This window comes from Sciurus carolinensis, chromosome 18 (assembly GCF_902686445.1).
Source record: "Sciurus carolinensis chromosome 18, mSciCar1.2, whole genome shotgun sequence".
Classification (NCBI taxonomy): Eukaryota; Metazoa; Chordata; class Mammalia; order Rodentia; family Sciuridae; genus Sciurus; species Sciurus carolinensis.
In genome coordinates, this window is record NC_062230.1 from 19,368,281 (window position 1) to 19,386,296 (window position 18,016).

General features: G+C 47.2%; 1 protein-coding gene and 1 non-coding gene across 2 annotated transcripts in view; one reads left to right on the top strand and one right to left on the bottom strand.

Annotated features, from left to right (window-relative positions):
* Nucleotides 1-59: 59 nt before the first annotated feature.
* Nucleotides 60-18,016, bottom strand: part of Srcap (Snf2 related CREBBP activator protein) — a 36,388-nt gene continuing 18,431 nt past the window's right edge. Inside the window, 19 exon segments of the mRNA XM_047533369.1 lie at nt 60-2,689; nt 2,691-2,892; nt 2,895-3,063; nt 3,158-3,240; nt 3,387-3,416; nt 3,419-3,584; nt 4,675-4,794; nt 5,133-5,159; nt 5,162-5,249; nt 5,342-5,538; nt 5,696-5,865; nt 8,880-9,082; nt 9,203-9,468; nt 13,486-14,936; nt 15,274-15,540; nt 15,744-15,929; nt 16,203-16,367; nt 16,957-17,244; nt 17,456-17,721. Coding sequence (XP_047389325.1) covers nt 388-2,689; nt 2,691-2,892; nt 2,895-3,063; nt 3,158-3,240; nt 3,387-3,416; nt 3,419-3,584; nt 4,675-4,794; nt 5,133-5,159; nt 5,162-5,249; nt 5,342-5,538; nt 5,696-5,865; nt 8,880-9,082; nt 9,203-9,468; nt 13,486-14,936; nt 15,274-15,540; nt 15,744-15,929; nt 16,203-16,367; nt 16,957-17,244; nt 17,456-17,721 — 6,646 coding nt within the window. The 3' untranslated portion in view covers nt 60-387.
* Nucleotides 4,844-4,918, top strand: Trnav-cac (transfer RNA valine (anticodon CAC)). The gene has a single exon. It is a non-coding gene; the product is annotated as a tRNA-Val (tRNA).

An 18,016-nucleotide genomic window follows, 5' to 3' on the forward strand; every position in this document is an offset into this window, starting at 1 on the left:
AAAAAAAAAGAAAAAGAAAAAAAAAAAAAAAAGAAAAAAAGAAAAAGAAAAAACTCATTGTAGAGAAGCCCCTCCCCCTTCCCCTAAGGGTGTGGGGCTATGAAGATAGCTGGGGAATCAAGTACAAGGGGGTGGGGACAGACTATCTTGCCACCCTTAACACTGCCCAGCCATGTGGGGTGGAAGGGAAGGGGGGATTGTGATGAGCCCCATTTCCATGACAACCAGTTGCCTACCCCCTACTTTGGTGGAAAGAAGGGAGAAGGCCCTTATGTCTCCCTGGAGGCTTTCCCCCTCAAAAGACTTCAAGTAGTGGTTAACAGAGTCAGGCCTGGTCATGGAGGGAGAGCAGCCATGGTGGAAAGCCTAGGTGGAGGGGCAGCCCACTCACGTCTTGGCCTTTCGGCCTCTGTGACTAACGGTAGGGCCAGACAGGTGGGGAGGGGCACTGCTGCGCAGGATGCGCTGGTCCCCTTGGTTGGTGGTCCCAACAAGCCTGCGGGGGCCAGGCCGGCGGCGTGGGGTCCCATCCCCTTCTTCCTCCTCACCTGAGGCTTCAGCCTCAGACTCCTCTACTGAACCCTCAGGCCCCAGGGGACTTGGGGGCTGTAGACGGCTCCGCTTTGCCAGCCCAGGACCCCCACCAATTGGGGCCCCCGCCCGTTTGCGAGGCACCTTCTCAGTCTCTAGTGGGGGGACTAGAGACCCTGGTCGCAGCCGGGTTGAGCGCAGTTTTGGGGCTAATGAAACCACAGGAGGTGTCAATTCTAATCCGCCTGGCCCACTATCTACTAAATCCAGATCATCCTGAATTACAGCCACCACCATGGACCCTTCACTTTTTCGTCCCCGCATTCCCTCTGCTTCAAGCCGCAGGCGGGCCAGGCGGGTAAGGGGGCGGCTTCCATCCTCATCAGAAGAACTGCCCTCACTCTCCCCCAGGCCCTGGGCTTGCCGCCGTCTCCCCAATCCACAGCTCTCAAGGACAGAAGAGCTGTCACGGTCCAAGACAGGGAGCTGGCTGGGCCGAGGCGATGGTGGATTCTTGGGAGGTCGGCCCCGCTTTCGCTTGGGTGGGGATGTTGAAATGGTGACAGTGGTGACAGTGTTGGCGACAGTAGCAGTGGGACAGGCTAGAAGTGGTAGGGGTGGTGGCAAGGGTGGTGGTAGTGGGAGTGGCTGTGTCCGACTCTCTAAATTGCTGTCCCCTGGAGAGGACATAGTCCCAGGGATGGGCAAATCTCGTGCCTTAGGGGGCCGCCCACGTCTTCTTTTCTCCACAGGTGACAGGATGATGGGCTCTGGTCTATGAATTGACTGGGGTCCAAGAGGCTGAGGCCCAGGAGTAAGCTGGGGCTCCAGGACAGGCTCTGCAACAATTAGGGTCTCAGCTCCAGGGACTGGATCAGCCCCATTGGTTGTTCCCTTAGAGGTGGATGAGGGTGCCTCCTCAACCCCTCTCCTGGCATCTGCTGGAGACCTGTTCTTCTTGGGGGGCCTCCCCCTTCGACGTTTCACAGCAGGTGGAGTGATAGCAAGCAGTGCCCCTTCTCCATTCTCTGGGCTGCCCCCACCAGTCATTCCCAGCTCAATGTGACGACGAGCTATGAAGGGCTGCTGAGTTGGGGTGGGCAGCGAGGATGAGGGAGCAGCTTCACAGGGCCCACTGGTGGGAGGTGAGGATTCTGGCCCTGACAAGCTGCGGGTAGATGGACTTCCTGGGCTGGCACTAGTCTCAGAGACCCCAGGTATTTGGATGCTGGCAGTTCCCCGCTGCTGTCGCCTTCGCCTCACAAGTTCCTTTTCCTCCACCACAGTTACTAGCCGTCCTGGCAGCTTGCGAAGCACTTTGGGGCCTGGAGGTTGTCCTGAACGACCAGCCCCCTGACCCCTAATTTCTACATCGGCACTGGTGCGACGCCGAGGGGGTCGGGCAGGTGAAGGACCCTCAGGAGAGGAGGTGGCTGAAGATGAGGTTGATGGGGCTGTGACCTCAGCTGCACCAAGTTCTTGTGGCTTCTCTGGGCTGGAGGTTGGGGTCTGAACTTCCACCAACTCTTCCAAGTTCCTGTCAGCCTCCAGTTTCTCCTGAAGTGGCTCATCAGATGTTGAGGGTGGGAGCTCCAGTCCATTGCTCTCTCTCAGACCGGAGGGCAACGCCTCACCATCAGGCAGCACTGTAAGGATGGTCCCCTCAGCAGAAGCTGGTATCCCCTGCTCTTGACCATTGGGGATGCTGTCAGCCTCCAAGGTTGGGCTAGGTGCAGAAGGGATGAGAGGAAGGTTCTTCTCAGACACAGGCATGAGCTCAACAGAAACTGGCAATAGATCCTTAGGGGGCACAACAGGAAGCGGGGAGATGTTGGAACTGGTCATGCCAGCCAGTTCCAGGGACTCCGTAGACGCTAATGCTTGTACACGGAGTTCTGCCTCAGGCCCCAATCCCAAAGAGAGGTTGGTGACCGGGGGAGAGATGGGCACAGAAGGTGAACCAAGCAGGAGAGGAGAGGAAGGAGTTAAGAGAGAGGTTTGGGTGGGTGGTGGGGTATGAGGTGGTGGAGGGGTACAGGCAGAAGGAGGGGTACAGGCAGGAGAACAAGAGGGAGCAATCTGTGGAGGAGTCGGGGGAGAAGGCAAGATATGGACAGGAAGAATGGTTATTGGATTGGGGGCTGAAATGGGTACTGGGGACAGGGACTGGGGAAGGAATTGCAGCAGGAGCTGAAGCTGGAGCAGGTCGAGGCCTAGGTGTTGGCCTGGGAACTCGCTCCCTGGCAGGGCTGCAGCGGGGAGGTGTGGAGGTGCTGCGGGTATGATGGGTAGATGTGACAGGAGTGTGGTTTGCCCCTTGAGTTTCAGCCCGGGCTCCTCGAAGACGCCTCACTGACACGGAGTCCCTGGCCTCTCAGGGGCCTTGACCTTCTTACTGCGCCGGTGGCTGCCTCCACCAGTCCCACAGGAAATCTCATCCCCAGCCCCTGACCCCTCCTCTTCTTCTTGGGGTAGACGAAACACCTCCTCCTTGGCTTGGTCCAGGTCTTTGCGGGCAGCTTCCACTTGTTCCTACCAATAACAGAACCCAAAGGTGGTCAGCAGGAGGAAAGCAGAGCAAGGAGTATGTAGAAAGCAGCAAGTCTCAGCCGCCAGAGATACTTACTTCTGCTTGCTTAAGCTCCTCTCGGCTCACTTCCTCAAGTGAGGCCTCCAGAAATTTCATGGCATAGCGCTCAATGGGGTCAGCTGCAGGGAGGAGCAGAGGTGATGAACATGACCAGGGATCTAGCACCCTAGTTTATTACCATCAGGGAAGACAGAATAAAAGGGTCCTGAGTCCAGGAGGGAAAGTTATGAAGGATGAAGGCAAGAACTAATGGTCTTTTCAACACTAACCTGTTCTACAAGGGCAGCAATCTCTGCTCAGCCCTGGATATCTCCTCATCCTCAGCCCCAGGCCGACCAGGCTCCTCTCCCTCACCAGCAAGAAACCCATCATTCTCATTAAATTCTGCAAGTTCAGCCACTTGTTCAGCCTTGGCCTGGGTGGCAGCACGGATATCTTCTTCATCCTCGGCCCGACACAATGCCTATAAGAGTGTACAGTGGAAAAATAAAAACAAAAAACATAAGACTTAATTAACCTAGGAATTAATTTCTGACCAAGTTTACATAAAACAAGGTGTGCAAAAGAACTCAACCATCTAGAACCTCAAGAGTTACCAAAGCAACTCAGTGGTCCATATGGGATGAAACAGATTTCACTAGAATTCCCACCAGGGAAAACCCACTATTTGGAGGTGGGGGGCAGAGAGAGAGAGAGAAAGAGAGAGGGGGAGGGAGAGAGAGAGAGAGAGAGAGAGGAGAGAGAGAGAGAGAGAGAGAGAGAGAGAGAGAGAATGAATACAGACAAGCAGTCACAGAAGTCACAGATTCGAACGTCTTTTTTTTTTTTCTTTTAATACCGTGGATTGAATCCGGGGCCACTTAACCACTGAGCCACATCCCAGTCCTATTCTATATTTTATTTAGAGGCAGGGTCTCATTAAGCTGATTAGTGCCTCGCTTTTGCTAAGGCTGGCTTTGAACTTGAGATCCTCCTGCCTCAGCCTCCTGAGCTGTGGGGATTACAGGCATGTGCCACTGTGCCCAACCAGATATTATTATTAAAAAACAAAGCTTTCCAAGAGAATGTTATGCTTCAATGCTTAGCAAACAATGTTTCATATCACATACAAGGTGGCACTTACAAGTACTACATCACTTAATCATAAAAGTTACTATTTCCTTTCCATTCCACTTAGGTGGAAGGTTCAAAAAGTAACAAATGTGTGATTTGGCTTAACAAATGCCAATTATTAAGCACTTGCCATTGAGGCAGGAAGATAGCTTGGAGTCCAGAGTTTTAAGCAACCTGGGCAACACAGCAAGACCCCCATTTCAAGAGGCGGTGGGGCTTGGGGAGCAACGGCACTGCTGGAATGTGAACCTAGGACTCAATAACTCCAAACCCTGTTTTTTTCTTATTAAATCATGTGAACCAATAAGCAATAAACTTAAAACTATCAAAGGCTGACTAGAGTCTAGAAAGCAACAGAAACAATTCTTTCCCCCAAACTCAACCTCCTAATGAAAGACAAGTTAATGCTTTAAGGACTGCCTGCTCTTTTTTTTTTTTACCTGCTCCAGAATATGGGTTTGCTTGCTGGCCACAGTCTCTTCTTCCTCCTCAGGGGCAGAGGGCACAGATGAGCCAGATGGCTCCTCCAGAGGCATATCAAACAGCTCTCGGATGGTCTGCTATTAGAACAGAAGGAAAAGTATCAAGTCAAAAGAATGTTAGTCAGGCTGGGGGATATAGCTCAGTTGGTAGAGTGCTTGCCTCACAAGCACAAGGCCCTGGGTTCAATTCCCAGTACCTCAAAAAAAAAAAAAAAAAAAAAAAAAAAAAAAAAGACAAAAGAACGCTAGTCCCAGGGCTACAATTGTGAAGTTGACAGCTCCTAAAAATATCATAGGTACCACTAGTTGAAAAGTAGGTCTGTCAAAACCAAAGCAGCAACTCTTTAATAAGCAGAAGTAGTTTCTACTGGCAAAGCAGTTTTCTTCTGCCTATGCTAAAAGATCATCTTATGTACCTGTTTAAAATAGGCTGTGGTGAAGTTGCGCCTCCTTCAATGGCCATGTCTCCCAACATTCTCTTCTGATTTGCTTTTTTTAGGATGTTCTCCTCCACTGTCCGTTCACTGATAAGTCTAGGAGATGGAGGCCAGGTGTAAATAGCCAAATATATCAAAGAAACCCTATCAATAATAAAGAAGTAAGATGAGAGAAGACTGGGTAATACCTATAAATGTGGACATCTCGAGTCTGGCCAATTCGATGGCAGCGATCCTGGGCCTGAGCATCCATGGTGGGATTCCAGTCGCTGTCATAAAAAACAACAGTGTCTGCTCCTGTCAGGTTCACGCCCACACCCCCACTTCGAGTCGAAAGGATGAAGCAGAATATGCGTTTGTCTGCATTGAACCGTTCCATCAAGGCCTAGAGGGAAAGGAAAAAAAAGATGGTATTGGGAAACTTACCCCCCTCCACCCCCAAAATCTCTAAGGCTTAGGAGGGTCCCTTCTAGAAACCCAAGGCTTGGGAAAAGGAGAGAGAAGCTGAAGAGCCTCTAAAAGGCTACAGACGCCTGGGTTACCTGTCTCTGTTCAACTCTAGTAGACCCATCCAGACGCAAGTAGAGGTGGCCATGGTAGGTGAGAAACTGCTCTAGAACATCCAGCATTCGGGTCATCTGGGTGAAGATGAGCACCCGGTGGCCCTCTGCCTTGAGCTGCCGCAATAGTGCTGCCAATGTTTGTAACTTTCCTGAAGAGATATGAAGGGGTACAGGGAACTAGCTACAAGCTGGAATGGGAGAATACTCAAGGCTGTGGTTAAAAGGTAATCAAAAGGGAATGGGGGAGGGCATAGATCAGTGGCAAAGCGCTTGCCTAGCACATGTAAGGCACTGGGTTCCATCCTTAGCACCACATAAAAATAAAGTCATGCTGTCCACCTACAACTACAAAAAAAAAAGTAATCAAGGGTAACCAGGTGTGGTGCCTGTAAATCCCAGCAGCTCAGAAGGCTGAGGCAGGAGGATTGCAAAATCAAGGCCCTAAGTAACTTAACAACTGTCTCAATAAATAAATAAATAAATAAATAAATAAATAAATAAATAAAGGGTTGGGATGTGACTCAATGGTTAAGCATTCCTGGGTTCAATCCCCTGTACTCCCCCTCTGCCAAGAAAAAAGACAATCGAGGCTTTAGGCCAAGTTTTCAATTAGGCTAGGGAATCAAAAATATTTAACTCCATACTTTTTTTCTCCCTTTAAAGGTTCCCCTCTTCAGAGTATTTCTAGGATCTATCTTCTCTGAGTCTAACTAGGGATACAAATATTGACGGAACATCAACGGAATAAATACTCAGTGGTTTACGAATGAGCAAGAGATCTATTAAGTACGATAAAAGTCATACCAACTGAAATCAAATGATTCACAAGGTAGACACTGACAAATCTGTGGTCATGACTTATATAGAGATTTAAGGTCACAGTTCAAAAAAAGAGCAAAGTAGGACCTTAAGAGGTTATTTAGTATACCTCCCATCAACACAGAAATAATTTATACAACATTTCTGAGAAGATAGTTTGAATTTTTTTTTTCTTTCAGTGCTGAGGATTGAACTCAGGGGCCTTGCGCTTGCAAGGCAAGCACTCTACCAACTAAGCTATATCCCCCCGTCCCAAAATTTTTTTTTGAAATTGGGACTTGCTATGTTGCCCAGGCTGGTCTCAAGTGATCCTCCCACCTCAGTCCCCCAGACGGCTAGGACTACAGGCATGCACTGAAGCGGTTTTATTTGGTTTTGTTTTTCCTTCAGTAATGGGGCTCAAACCTAGGATCTTGTCAATGCTAGCACCTGAGTTCTACACCTGGTCCCCAGTTTAAACACCTTTTTTTTGGGTACTGGGTATTGAACCAAGTGGTGTTTAACCACTGAGTCACATCCCCAATTCTTTTTTTGTATTTTGTTTAGAGACAGAGTCTTGCTGAGTTGCTATGGGCCTCAATAAGTTGCTGAAGCTAGCTTTGAACTCATGATCCTGCCTCAGCCTCCGGAGTCACTGGGATTATAGGCGTGTGTCTTAGTACCTGGCTGGTTTTAGTTTTTAAATTTGTTTTTTAGTTGTAGATGGGCACAATACCTCTATTTTTTATGTGATGCTAAGGAATGAACCCAGTGCCTCACACATGCTAGGCAAGTGCTCAACCACTGAGCCACAATCCAGCCCTCAGTTTTACCACTTTTAAAGGTTTTCAATTCATCTACTCTGGTTTCAAATGTTTAAAATCTTTTTAGAAAAATATTTATTGAGCTGGGCACAGTGGCACATGCTTGTAATCCCAGCAGCTTGAGGCTAAGGCAAGAGGATCACAAGGTCAAAGCCACCTTCAGTAACTTAGAAGGCCCTAAGCAACTTAGCAAGACCCTTTCTGAAAATAAAAAAAAAAATTTTAAAAAAAAAGGCTAGAGATGTGGCTCAGTGGTTAAGCTCCCAAGTTCAAACCCAGGTACCAAAATAAAAATTTATTGTACACATATGAATAAAAATTCTCATTTTCTTACACTCTAAGACATAGGAAACCTCCAAATATATTACTATAAAAATATCTCCATATTTATGGCAGAAACTAATCACTACTGTTCAAGAGCCACTATTTGGAACAGAACCTGATAAAACACTGTGGACACCTGGCAGAGATCCTTTGAGCACAGGGGTAGCAGGCCCCAATCCAACCAGAAAATAAATCATGATTTTTCTAATAAACCATGGTTGTTCTTTGCTGTTCCCTTTGTCAGTGATTGCCCTACAGCTGTTTACATGGCTCAGTATGAACCAATGAGTTATGAAGTAAAGTCAATGGAGAGGGCCTTCCTCCCTGCCAAAAAAAAGACTTACTAGGATTAAGTGTTTTTATTTCAATTCCATAATTCGCATTTAAAGAATTGGTATGCTACCTGGAGCAATGGCAGCTACCTCAATACCTTGAAGAAACAAACAGAATAAAAAGATAAAAACTAAGGATGGTATGCAAGGTAGAAAGATTAAACGTTCATAGGTTGGTGAAGATAGCAAGCTGCTGAACCCAAAACACACTAGTGTTTCTCATTAAGTAAACAATAAATGCCCCTGTGGTTTAATTCATTGTTAGCTGGTTCTGTTACTTGCAGTCAAATGCATTCTATCCAATATAAGGATTCTTTCCTTTTTTCAAACCAATATTAATTTTGTTATTTTTTAATTTTGGTACTAGAAACTGAACCCAGGGTCACTGAGCTATATCTTCAATCTTTTTTATTTTTGAGACAGGGTCTCACTAAGTTGCTAAGGCTGGCCTCAAACTCACGATTCTCCTGCCTTAGCTTCCCCAGTCGCTGGGATTACAGGTGTGTGCCAACCATACCTAGCAAAAAATTATTTACTATACTGTCTTATACTACCAAATACCTTTTCCCCATAAATTTAAATACCATGCTGTGCAGACTCACTCATTATTGTATCCAAGATAATTTGCAAAATATGATAAATGTTTGCAAAACAATCGCTGTGTGAATAAATGAAAGAGCAGCATACTTTCAACTTTCAAGGAAGTCAAATTCATGAATGCCATAAATCCATCAGAGGGCCTACAATTCTCCATTTTACCCATAAGCATAACCTAAAAAACTGCCTATAATGTACAGAAATTCTGAGAGATATGATGTATAATATTCCTCAGATGTTACAGTCCTGCTACAAGATCAAGGGTCCTGCACTAACCAGTGAACTCACCGCAATCATACTGGATGAGTCTCAAGTCGGGGAACTGGGTGCGCATGTTACACACAATACGGTGCAAAGGACGAGCCCGGGGCCAGAGCTCAGAGGCCAATTGTTCCTGGAAGGCTGCCTGACGAGGGGCCAGCCAAGGAGGTGGGTGGCAGGCATGCAGGGAAGGGGGAGGTGCCTCCACAGGAGGCATGACAAAGATGAACCTGTGAAAAGGAAGAAGGCAAGCAGTGTAAGAAATAGGACTCCGAAAAACCCCAAAAGTTAGCACCTTCACCAGCCCTAACCTCTATATCCACTCCCCATTAGCACTTATCCCTGCCAACCTCTCAATGATTTCTGACAGCTGGTCTAGTCGCTGCTGGGGAAACAGTACAGCCCGGTGGGCAGCCTCGGTATAAGTCCAAAAGGTGGGGTGGCTGGGGCCAGGAGAACGAGGGCCGATGGGGCTGGCAACAGGTTGGGGCAGGGTACAGAAATCCAGGACTTCAGTCCCATACACAGGTGCCAGGGCCCCATGAGCCTCACTAAGTTGGAAAATCCGTTCCAGGCGTTCAGACCTCTGCCGCTTCCGCTTTTCCTCCAGAGACTCCTAGGGATGAGAACAAAACAGAGAAAGTAATCAGTGTTCTCAAGAGTTCATATCAAAACCTTACAGTATTTAAAAAAAAAAAAAAAAAAAAAAAACACTTACAGAAAACCTGATGGTTCTTCCCAAATGGAAATAGTCTATAGAAACCGTGAGATCCAAAAGTTATACTATACTTTTGTAGTTATTCAAGCTGTCAATGACAAGTGTTCCTTTTTTAATGTTTACCAAAATGAGTAACTCTATACTAAAGAAAACTCGTCTTCCCTTGTAAGCTACGAAAGCAGAATGCCTGAATATTCAAAATTAAGATCTGCGTATCCAACAGTTTTGTAACATGGATGGTTTGTGAGAATTTTCCTATGTAACACTGAACTCCGGAACACCTAACTTAATTCATCTTCTTGTGGGTCCAAAACATTAGAAGCCTTCCTTGAGCAGGGGATGTGGCTCAGAGGTGAAACACTTGCTTACCATATTCCAACCCTAGCATTGAAAAAAATAAAAAATAAAAAAAGAAGACTTCTTCAAATCACTGAGAGACAAAAGGGCTAATCAAATCCACAGCAGGTTTTTTGCCAAGAACAGAAAGAAATGGGGTGGGATAGAAACTGCTAACCAGATATTTAGGAGAGAAAAGGACATCCTGATAGTAGGAAACCTGTGTGACTTTGACCCAATTCTTTCCTATCTCTGTGCTTCCAGTTTCAGTCTATAAAACGACCTAATTCTCCTTTGTAAAAGCACTTACCATGCTTGTAGTTTTACATTTGCATGATTAATGTCTTTTACGAAACTGTTAAGATTCATATAAATGAACAATATCTGGTCTTGCTCAAAATGAACAAAGTAAACTGGAACCCAGGACTTGGTCCTAAAAAAGCAGTGCCCCAAATACTTCTTTCTGACTACTATCTTAAGCTTTATTTCCTGGCCTGAGGTACTCTAAGTGAAGAAGGAAAATGTCCTAACAGAGGAAAAACAGTAGCAAAAGAAAATATTTGGAAACCAGACATCTGAAAGGGGACTTGTAACAAGAATATTAAAGAATTTTTACAACTCAGTAGTAAGTCAAATTCTCTATTTAAAATGTCAAAAGGATCTGAACAGACATTTCTTTAAAGATACACAAATGGTCAAAAACCACATGAAAAGATGCTTAGCATTAGCCAACAGGAAATGCAAATCAAAACCACAGTGAGATTCCACTTCAAACCCACAAGGATGGCTATAATTAAAAAACAATAGATGTTGGTGAGAATGTGGAGAAACTAAAATCCTCACATACAGATGATATCAAACAGTGTAGCCACTTTCGCAATTCCTCAAAACAGTTGAACAGTTACCATGTAACTAGCAATTTTCTTAGTCTACATCTAAGAGAAATTAAAACCTATGCTCATACGAAAACTTGTATATTAAAGTCATAGAAGCATTATTCATAACAGCAAAACAGAAATAATCCAAAGTCTCCATCAGCTGATGAATGAATACACAAACTGTAGCATATCCATACAAAGGGATATTATTCAACAATAAAAAGAAACAAAATACTAACATATGTTCCAACGTAAGTGAATCTGAAAAACATTATGCTAAGAGAAAGAAGTCATTCTAAAAGGATTATATATGAGCCCACAGGCAAACAGAGAAACAAATAATAAATCAATGGTTGTCTTGGGACAGGAGGAATGGCGGGGTTGGGAAGCTAAGGAGTGCAAAGTTTCTTTCTGAAGAACCATGGAAAAGTAATAAAACTGATAGTGGTGATAGTTGCACAACTCACTGAATATACTAAAAACTACCAAACTGTTTGCTTTTGTTTCTTTTTTGCTATGTTGGTGATTACACCAAGGCTTTCCATGTGCTAGGCTTCTCTACCATCGAGCAACAACCCCAATCCTGAAGTGTACATTTTAAATGGGTGAACTGTAAGATTATTTACACCTTAAACTGTTTAAAGAAAAAGATATATTGTATTGAGAAGCTACTATCTACTTGCAGAGCAATCAAAATTTGGTATGAACCACAAGGAATGAACCCAGGACCTTGCACATGCTAGGAAGGTACTCCTACCACTGAGTTACAACCCCAACTCTTTTAAAAAATATTTTTGACAGCATCTTGCAGCCAGACATAGTAACATACTCCTATAATTTCATCAACTCAGGAGGCTGAGGCAGGAAGATTTCAAGTTCAAAGTCAGCCTCAGTAACTTAGCAAGGCCCCATGCAATTTAATGAGACTCTGTCTTGGGGGGGGGCGGGGGGATGTGGCTCAGTGGTGAACAGCCCCTGGGTTCAATCCCAGGTAGCAAACAAAAGTTTGGTATGTTGCTATGTTGCCCGAGCTGGCCTTGAACTCTTTTTTTTTTTTTGATACTGGAGTTTGAACCCAGGGGCTCTTTACCACAGACCTACATCCCCAACCATTTTCATTTTTTGAGACAGGGTCCCACTCAGTTGCTTAGAGTCTCAATAGGTTGCTGAGACTGGTCTTGAACTTTTGTACCTCCTGCCTCAGCCTCTCAAGGTGCTAAGTAAGATTACTAAGTAAGATTACAAGTATGCAGTTACCCCCTACTTGGCTTCACTGTTTTTAACAAAATAGGCCCAACATAGCAGCATTAGGAATCAGTGGCTCTGGTAGAAAGTAGGAATAAGCAGAAGCTCTAATTCAAAAGACAGAGGGCCTGGAGGAATTTACTAAACTAAGTACGTATAGTAAGGGGGAAAATATGGCTATCAAAATGCTCATGAGCCAGGTGCGTGGCACACTCCTATAAATCCCAGCAGCTCAAGAGGCTGAGGCAGGAGGATCACAAGTTCAAAGCCAGCCTCAGCAATTTAGTGAGGAGCTAAGCAAATCAGTGAGACCATGTCTCTAAATAAAATACAGAAAAGAGCTGGGGATGTGGCTCAGTGTTTAGGTGTCCCTGAGTTCAATCCCTGGTACCAAAAAAACAAATTGTTCATGGATGGCATGGTGTGGTAGCACACCCCTATAATCCCAGAAACTCAAGAGGCAGAGACAGGATATTCCAAGTTTTAGGCTTTAGGCTAGCTTCAGTATTTTAGTGAAGCCCTAAGCAACTTAGGACTGGAGATGTAGTTCAGTTGTAAAGTGCCCCTGGCTGGGTTCAATCCCCAGTATCAAAAAAAAAAAACCCCACACAAAACGAAGAGATCACGCACAGTGACACATGCCTATAATTCCAGCTACTCAAGGCTGACGCGGGAGGCCAGGCCAGCCTAGGCAACTCAGAAAGACTTTGTCTCCAAATATAAAAAGGGCTAGGGTGATGTAGCTCAAGTTATAGGTGCTTGCTTTGTTTTGTTTTTGTCTGGGCTGGAGTAGGTACCAGGGATGATGCTGGGGACTGAATTCAAGGCCTCATGCATGCTAGTCAAGTGTACTACTGAGCTACATCCCCAGTGAGCTACATCCCCAGCCCAGGAGAGGGCTTGCCTAACATGCATAGGTGACTTGGGTACAATCCCCAGTATGGGGGGAGAAAGGTATATTTGAAGAGACAAGTATGGTAAGTGTGCACCTGTAGTCCCAGTTACTAAGGAAACCAAAGAAGAGGGATCTCTCCAGTCCAGGAGTTCAAGGCCAGCCTGGGCAATGCAGTGAGACCCTCCCACAAAAAAATAAAAATAGAGCACATTTGGAGAGTAGAGGTAGAACTCAGTGGCAGAGTGCATGCTTACATGCATGAGGCCCTTGGATTCAATCCCCCCAGCTCCAAAAAACAAAGAAAACAAACAAGCAATCAACAACCAAACCCCAACCCCTTGGTTCTTACCCCTGAAAATGGCAGGACATGAATTAACATTCACACTTTACAGATAAGGTTATACACACCCAAGAAGGGACTTGTCCAAATTTCAGTTGAGCACTTGCTAACACTAGGCTTTGTAATTTACCAGGTTAAAAGTGACATTATTCTGTTTGAATTACTCATACTTCAAAGAAACCCAATTTTCTATTTCTGTTCCTCTGGGGAGGTAAACTTACCAGATAGAAAGGGGAACGAGGTGGTGGGGGGGGCTGGCGTCGAGGTCGGGGGCCACCGAACGAGGTAGCAGTGGAGGGAGGGCTGGGGGGACCAGAGCGCAATGTCAGTGTGTCAGGCTCATCCTTGGGAACAGGCAGTCGGTTTACCACGGAGACAGGCAGGGAAGCGGCACCAGATGCCGAAACCACAAGGGAAGATGCCTGGGAAGCTGGGGCCTGTGTTGAGGCTGGGGCCAGTGCCAGGGTCTGAGCTGCAGCCGGACCCAGGGTGGGCACAGGAACTGGGGCAGGGCTCAAAGTCAGTGTCTGCACTGAAGCTGGGGCCAGGAGTGAAGCAGATGATGTTGCTGGAGCCAAAGTCAGCGTGTGAGCTGGGGCCGGGCCCATCGGAGAAGCTGGAGCCAGAGACAGTGTCTGAGTCGGACCCAATGGTGTTCCTGGTGCCAAAGGCAGTGTCTGGGCTGGAGTAGGTACCAGGGATGATGCTGGAGTCAATGACAAAGTCTGGGCTGGAAAGGGCCCCTGAAGGTTCCCTGTTCCTAAAGAGTGTGTCTGAGATGGAGACGAGCCACCAAGAGTGGATGCTAAAGCTGGGGCTAGAGCCAGTGTCTGCGTAGAAGCCAGGCTTGAGAGAGGTGATGGAACAGGAGCTGGTACCATAGTTTGAGTTGATGATGAAGCCAACACAGAAGGTGGAGTGGGCACCAGTGAGGATGAGACTAACGGGGCTCCTGCTGTTGGTGATGAAGCCATAACTGGAACTGAAGTCTGTGATGGAGCCAGTACTGGAAGAGGAGCCAGAGGAGCTGGAGGACCCAGGATTGCTGTCTGTGGAGCCACCATAGGAGCTAGAGAGGTGGCTAAAGCCTGAGATGCAGAAGGTGCTGGAGCCAGAAGGGAAGCCTGAGCAGGAGCTGGATTTGGTGCTGCCGAAAAGGGATTGGCCAGAGCTGAAGCTGGTACCAGGACAGGTGAACATGCTGGGGCCACAGATGAGTTTAACCCTGGAACATGTGAAGAGGTGGGAGCCAACAACAAAGGGTGACCAGGTGTCTGAGGTGGGGACAGGGCTGGAGTTGTAGCCAAACCTAGAGTCAAGGCTGATGCAGTTGGGGAAGCCCCAGCTGGTGCCAAAGAGGGAGGTCCAGGAGACACTGAAACAACAGGTGCCAGTGTTGGAGTCACATTGGTCAACAGAGCTGGGCCTGAAGCCGAAACAGGCAAGGGGGCTGAGATGGGGATGGTTAGGGGAGTTGAGGCTGGGGCGGGAAGCGTGGTAGGGACTGAGATGGGGAGTGAAGATGACAGTGGAACTGAGACTGTAGAGGGCACAGGACTAACAAGGGGAGAGGAATTGGGAACTGGCATCGGAGAAGAGGCTGGCCCTGGGAGTGAGGATGGCACATGGAGAGAAGAAGAGATGGTCATGGGAGCAGCTCCGGGTGCTGAAGCTGTGGAGACAGAGGACAAGTTAACTCCAGAATTACTTTCTGGATCCTTTTACTACCCACTTTCTCTCACCCCACACTTATCCTATGTTCCAGAAAGGAATCACTATACAATATAACACCAAAAAACTAACAGAACAGGACAACTTATCATTTCCTTCTCCTTCAAGATTCCAATAAATTTATCTTGGAATTAGGTTAGGATTTGGGCAAATTATGTACAACTTAAGACAGCATGCTGATAACAAGGGGCTCTGTTATGACAAAGAAATCTTCAGGATCACCCCACCTCATCTCTATTTTTGGCAAAAATTCATGGCATCAGCAAATCTGGACTCACCACTGACATCAGGCGAAGGACTGTGGACCAGCTTGAGAAGGGGCCTCACCAGAGTGGGCGCAGGTATGGGAGCCCGGGCAGTACCCAGAGTAGGTGTGGGTAGCCGTCCAGGGCTTAAAGTGGAGCGTGGAGTCAATGCAGCTTGAAGCCCAGAACTTGGAGGTCTGGGTGCTGGTGCCAATGGTGGAACAGGAGTCAGTCCATCCCGAGGGGCCTGTCTCACCACAATCTTCACCACGCCTGTATTATTCACCATGGATGGTGGCACTGCAAAAGGAAGCTACATTGAGAGGAAGGTAGAAAAAAAGCAAGAGACCCAAAGGATGGAAAAAGTGGTGGCAGGTGGAAGACAGATATTGGAGATGCTGGCAAGGGAAAACGACAAGGGAAGGTTGGACAGACAGTAGCCCAGGACATGCCTGGAAGGACCAAGGCTAGCAAGGGCTAAGTAAGAAGGCCAGGAGCCTCACCCTGGTTAGCAGCAAGCGGAAGGCTGAGGCCAGTGGGGGCAGGGGTGGTGCTGGGGGTCGAAGAAGGCAGCACAGAGACAGGGGTGGGGCCAGGGGTCGGGGCCACGGCCTGGATGAGGGCCACATGGGCAGGCTGGCTGATGAGGTGGTGCTGCCCCCCTGCTGACACCAGGTGCACCACATTCCCTGGGTTGAGGGAAAAGAGAGAGAGAGAGAAGCAGCTATCAGCCAAAGGAGGCCGAGGCAAGAGCAAGAAAGGGAAAAAACAGGGAATTATATCTCTAGAAGGACCTTTTCCCTATTTTTAATCAAAAGATCCCTTTTCCAACCATTCCCCTTGGCCCCACCAACTAAAAGCTAGAAAAAGAAACATAAAGGCTGACATCTAAAAAGAGCCACAAAAACAAGGGGACAGAAAAGAGAAGGAAAAGGGCAGGACAGGGGGTGGGTTTTACCTACTTTGCAGCGGGCGGGGCTGCCCCACAGCAAGCTGGCGCACCTGGGCACCAGTCAAAGTCAGCTTGTTGCCCTGGATTTGGAAGGTGAGAGGTTTGCTTCCCCCAGCACTTGCCACTGGACGTTGCGCCAGTGAAGCCAACTGCCCAATGCTGACCACTTCACCTGCTACAAACAAGAGAAGGGCATATTGTTCACAGGGTTCACACTGTTCAACATTTCTCAGAACCTTCTGAAGAACACAAACAAGTCTCTAGTTTCTCCACGATTTGCCATGTCTCAACAAAGCCCCCACACATAGCCCTTCAGTTTTTGAGGTACTGATCCTTCCAAGTCCACCTGTTTAGTTAGTAATCTTCTTTACAGTCTCCAATGTCCCGCTATCAGACTGAATCGATTGTGTCCTTTAACCCTTAGTTTTTGTTGTTTTTTGCTTTTCATTTTGCAGTACTGTGGATTATTCCAAGGCATTGTGCCTTAAGCACGATAGTCAAGTACTCTATCAATGAGCTATATCACTGGCCCCACAACTACTTTATTGGGAGGCTTATCACTATTTACCAACCCATGGGTCACTTTCTCAACCAGACTAAACTCCTTGAGGGATCTTAATTATAATTTACCAGTATCTGACAAAAATACCTAATATATATTAGTTGCCTAAAACTTCACAACTTATGTCCCTTTTATTCTCCTGTTCCCTCAAATATAAACCTTTGATCTCAAGTCCCTCAACCACAGAGCCCTGGGTACTTACAGGGCAGACGGGCCTGCATATCAGGAGACAGGATCAGGCGCTGTGGTGCAGGAGTTGGAGCCGGCACTGCTGTGGTGGTAGCAGTTGCTGTAGTGGTAGAGGTGGTTGTGGCAGCAGCAGGAGAGAAGGTGTAGCCTGGTGGCACTGTAAGGGGCTTCAACAGGCTGGAGGAGCCTGGGGGTGGGACTGGGCTCAGGCGAACTGGGGCAGGTGGGGCCGGCTTCAGGGATAGGGTTGGTGTGGGAGGCCGTGAGGTCCCACTCAGGACTCCCAAGGGGGATGGCAAAACTGTAGATACAAACCAAACACCTGTCAGATAAATCCTGACTAAAGCATTAACCTGGTCCCAGAAGCCTCCATTATTTCCCCTTCTCGTCTATGAAACACCACACCCCCTACTTTCCAACCAGGTACTCAAACTCATTTCATTAGTCCCTAGTCTGAACAATCTTCCTGAAGCACCACTCCACTCATAACCCTTGGCTCCCTTTCAACTCACCCTGGGGGAGAGGACCACTGTTTGGCTGCAGGGGAGGCAAAAGAACAGGTCCAGGGGGTCGGGATGCAGGAACAAGCGGGGGTCCAGCAGGTGAGGCTGACATCATCAGTGGTGCTGGCAGTACTGGGGGGGTTGGGCCAGGGGGAGGCTGGGCTGAGAACTCAGGGCCTGGAGGGGGTCGGACTGGGACAGGGCCAAGGGGTGTCCGTGGGTTGTTCACCACCACCACTGTGCGGGCTTCTTGCTTGGGCACTGGCTGCAGCATCCTATGAGGAAAAATCAAGGGGGTGGGTAGAGAGGGAAAAAGGAATAGCAAAAGAAAGAAAGATGAGGCAGAAAGATTATAAGAGCAAAGAGGGAAAAAAGAGAGACCCAAAGGAGAACAAGAGAAAGAAATCCAAGATGATCACAAAGCACGAAGCAAAGAGAGAAGGCAAACAAAAAAATCAGTAACAAACATAGGAACCACCCCCAGAATCCTCTTCTAGTTATTTTCTTCCCCAATCCCTCCATAAAACTTTGCACCTTTCCCACATAAAACATTCTAGCCTAGCTTCTAAC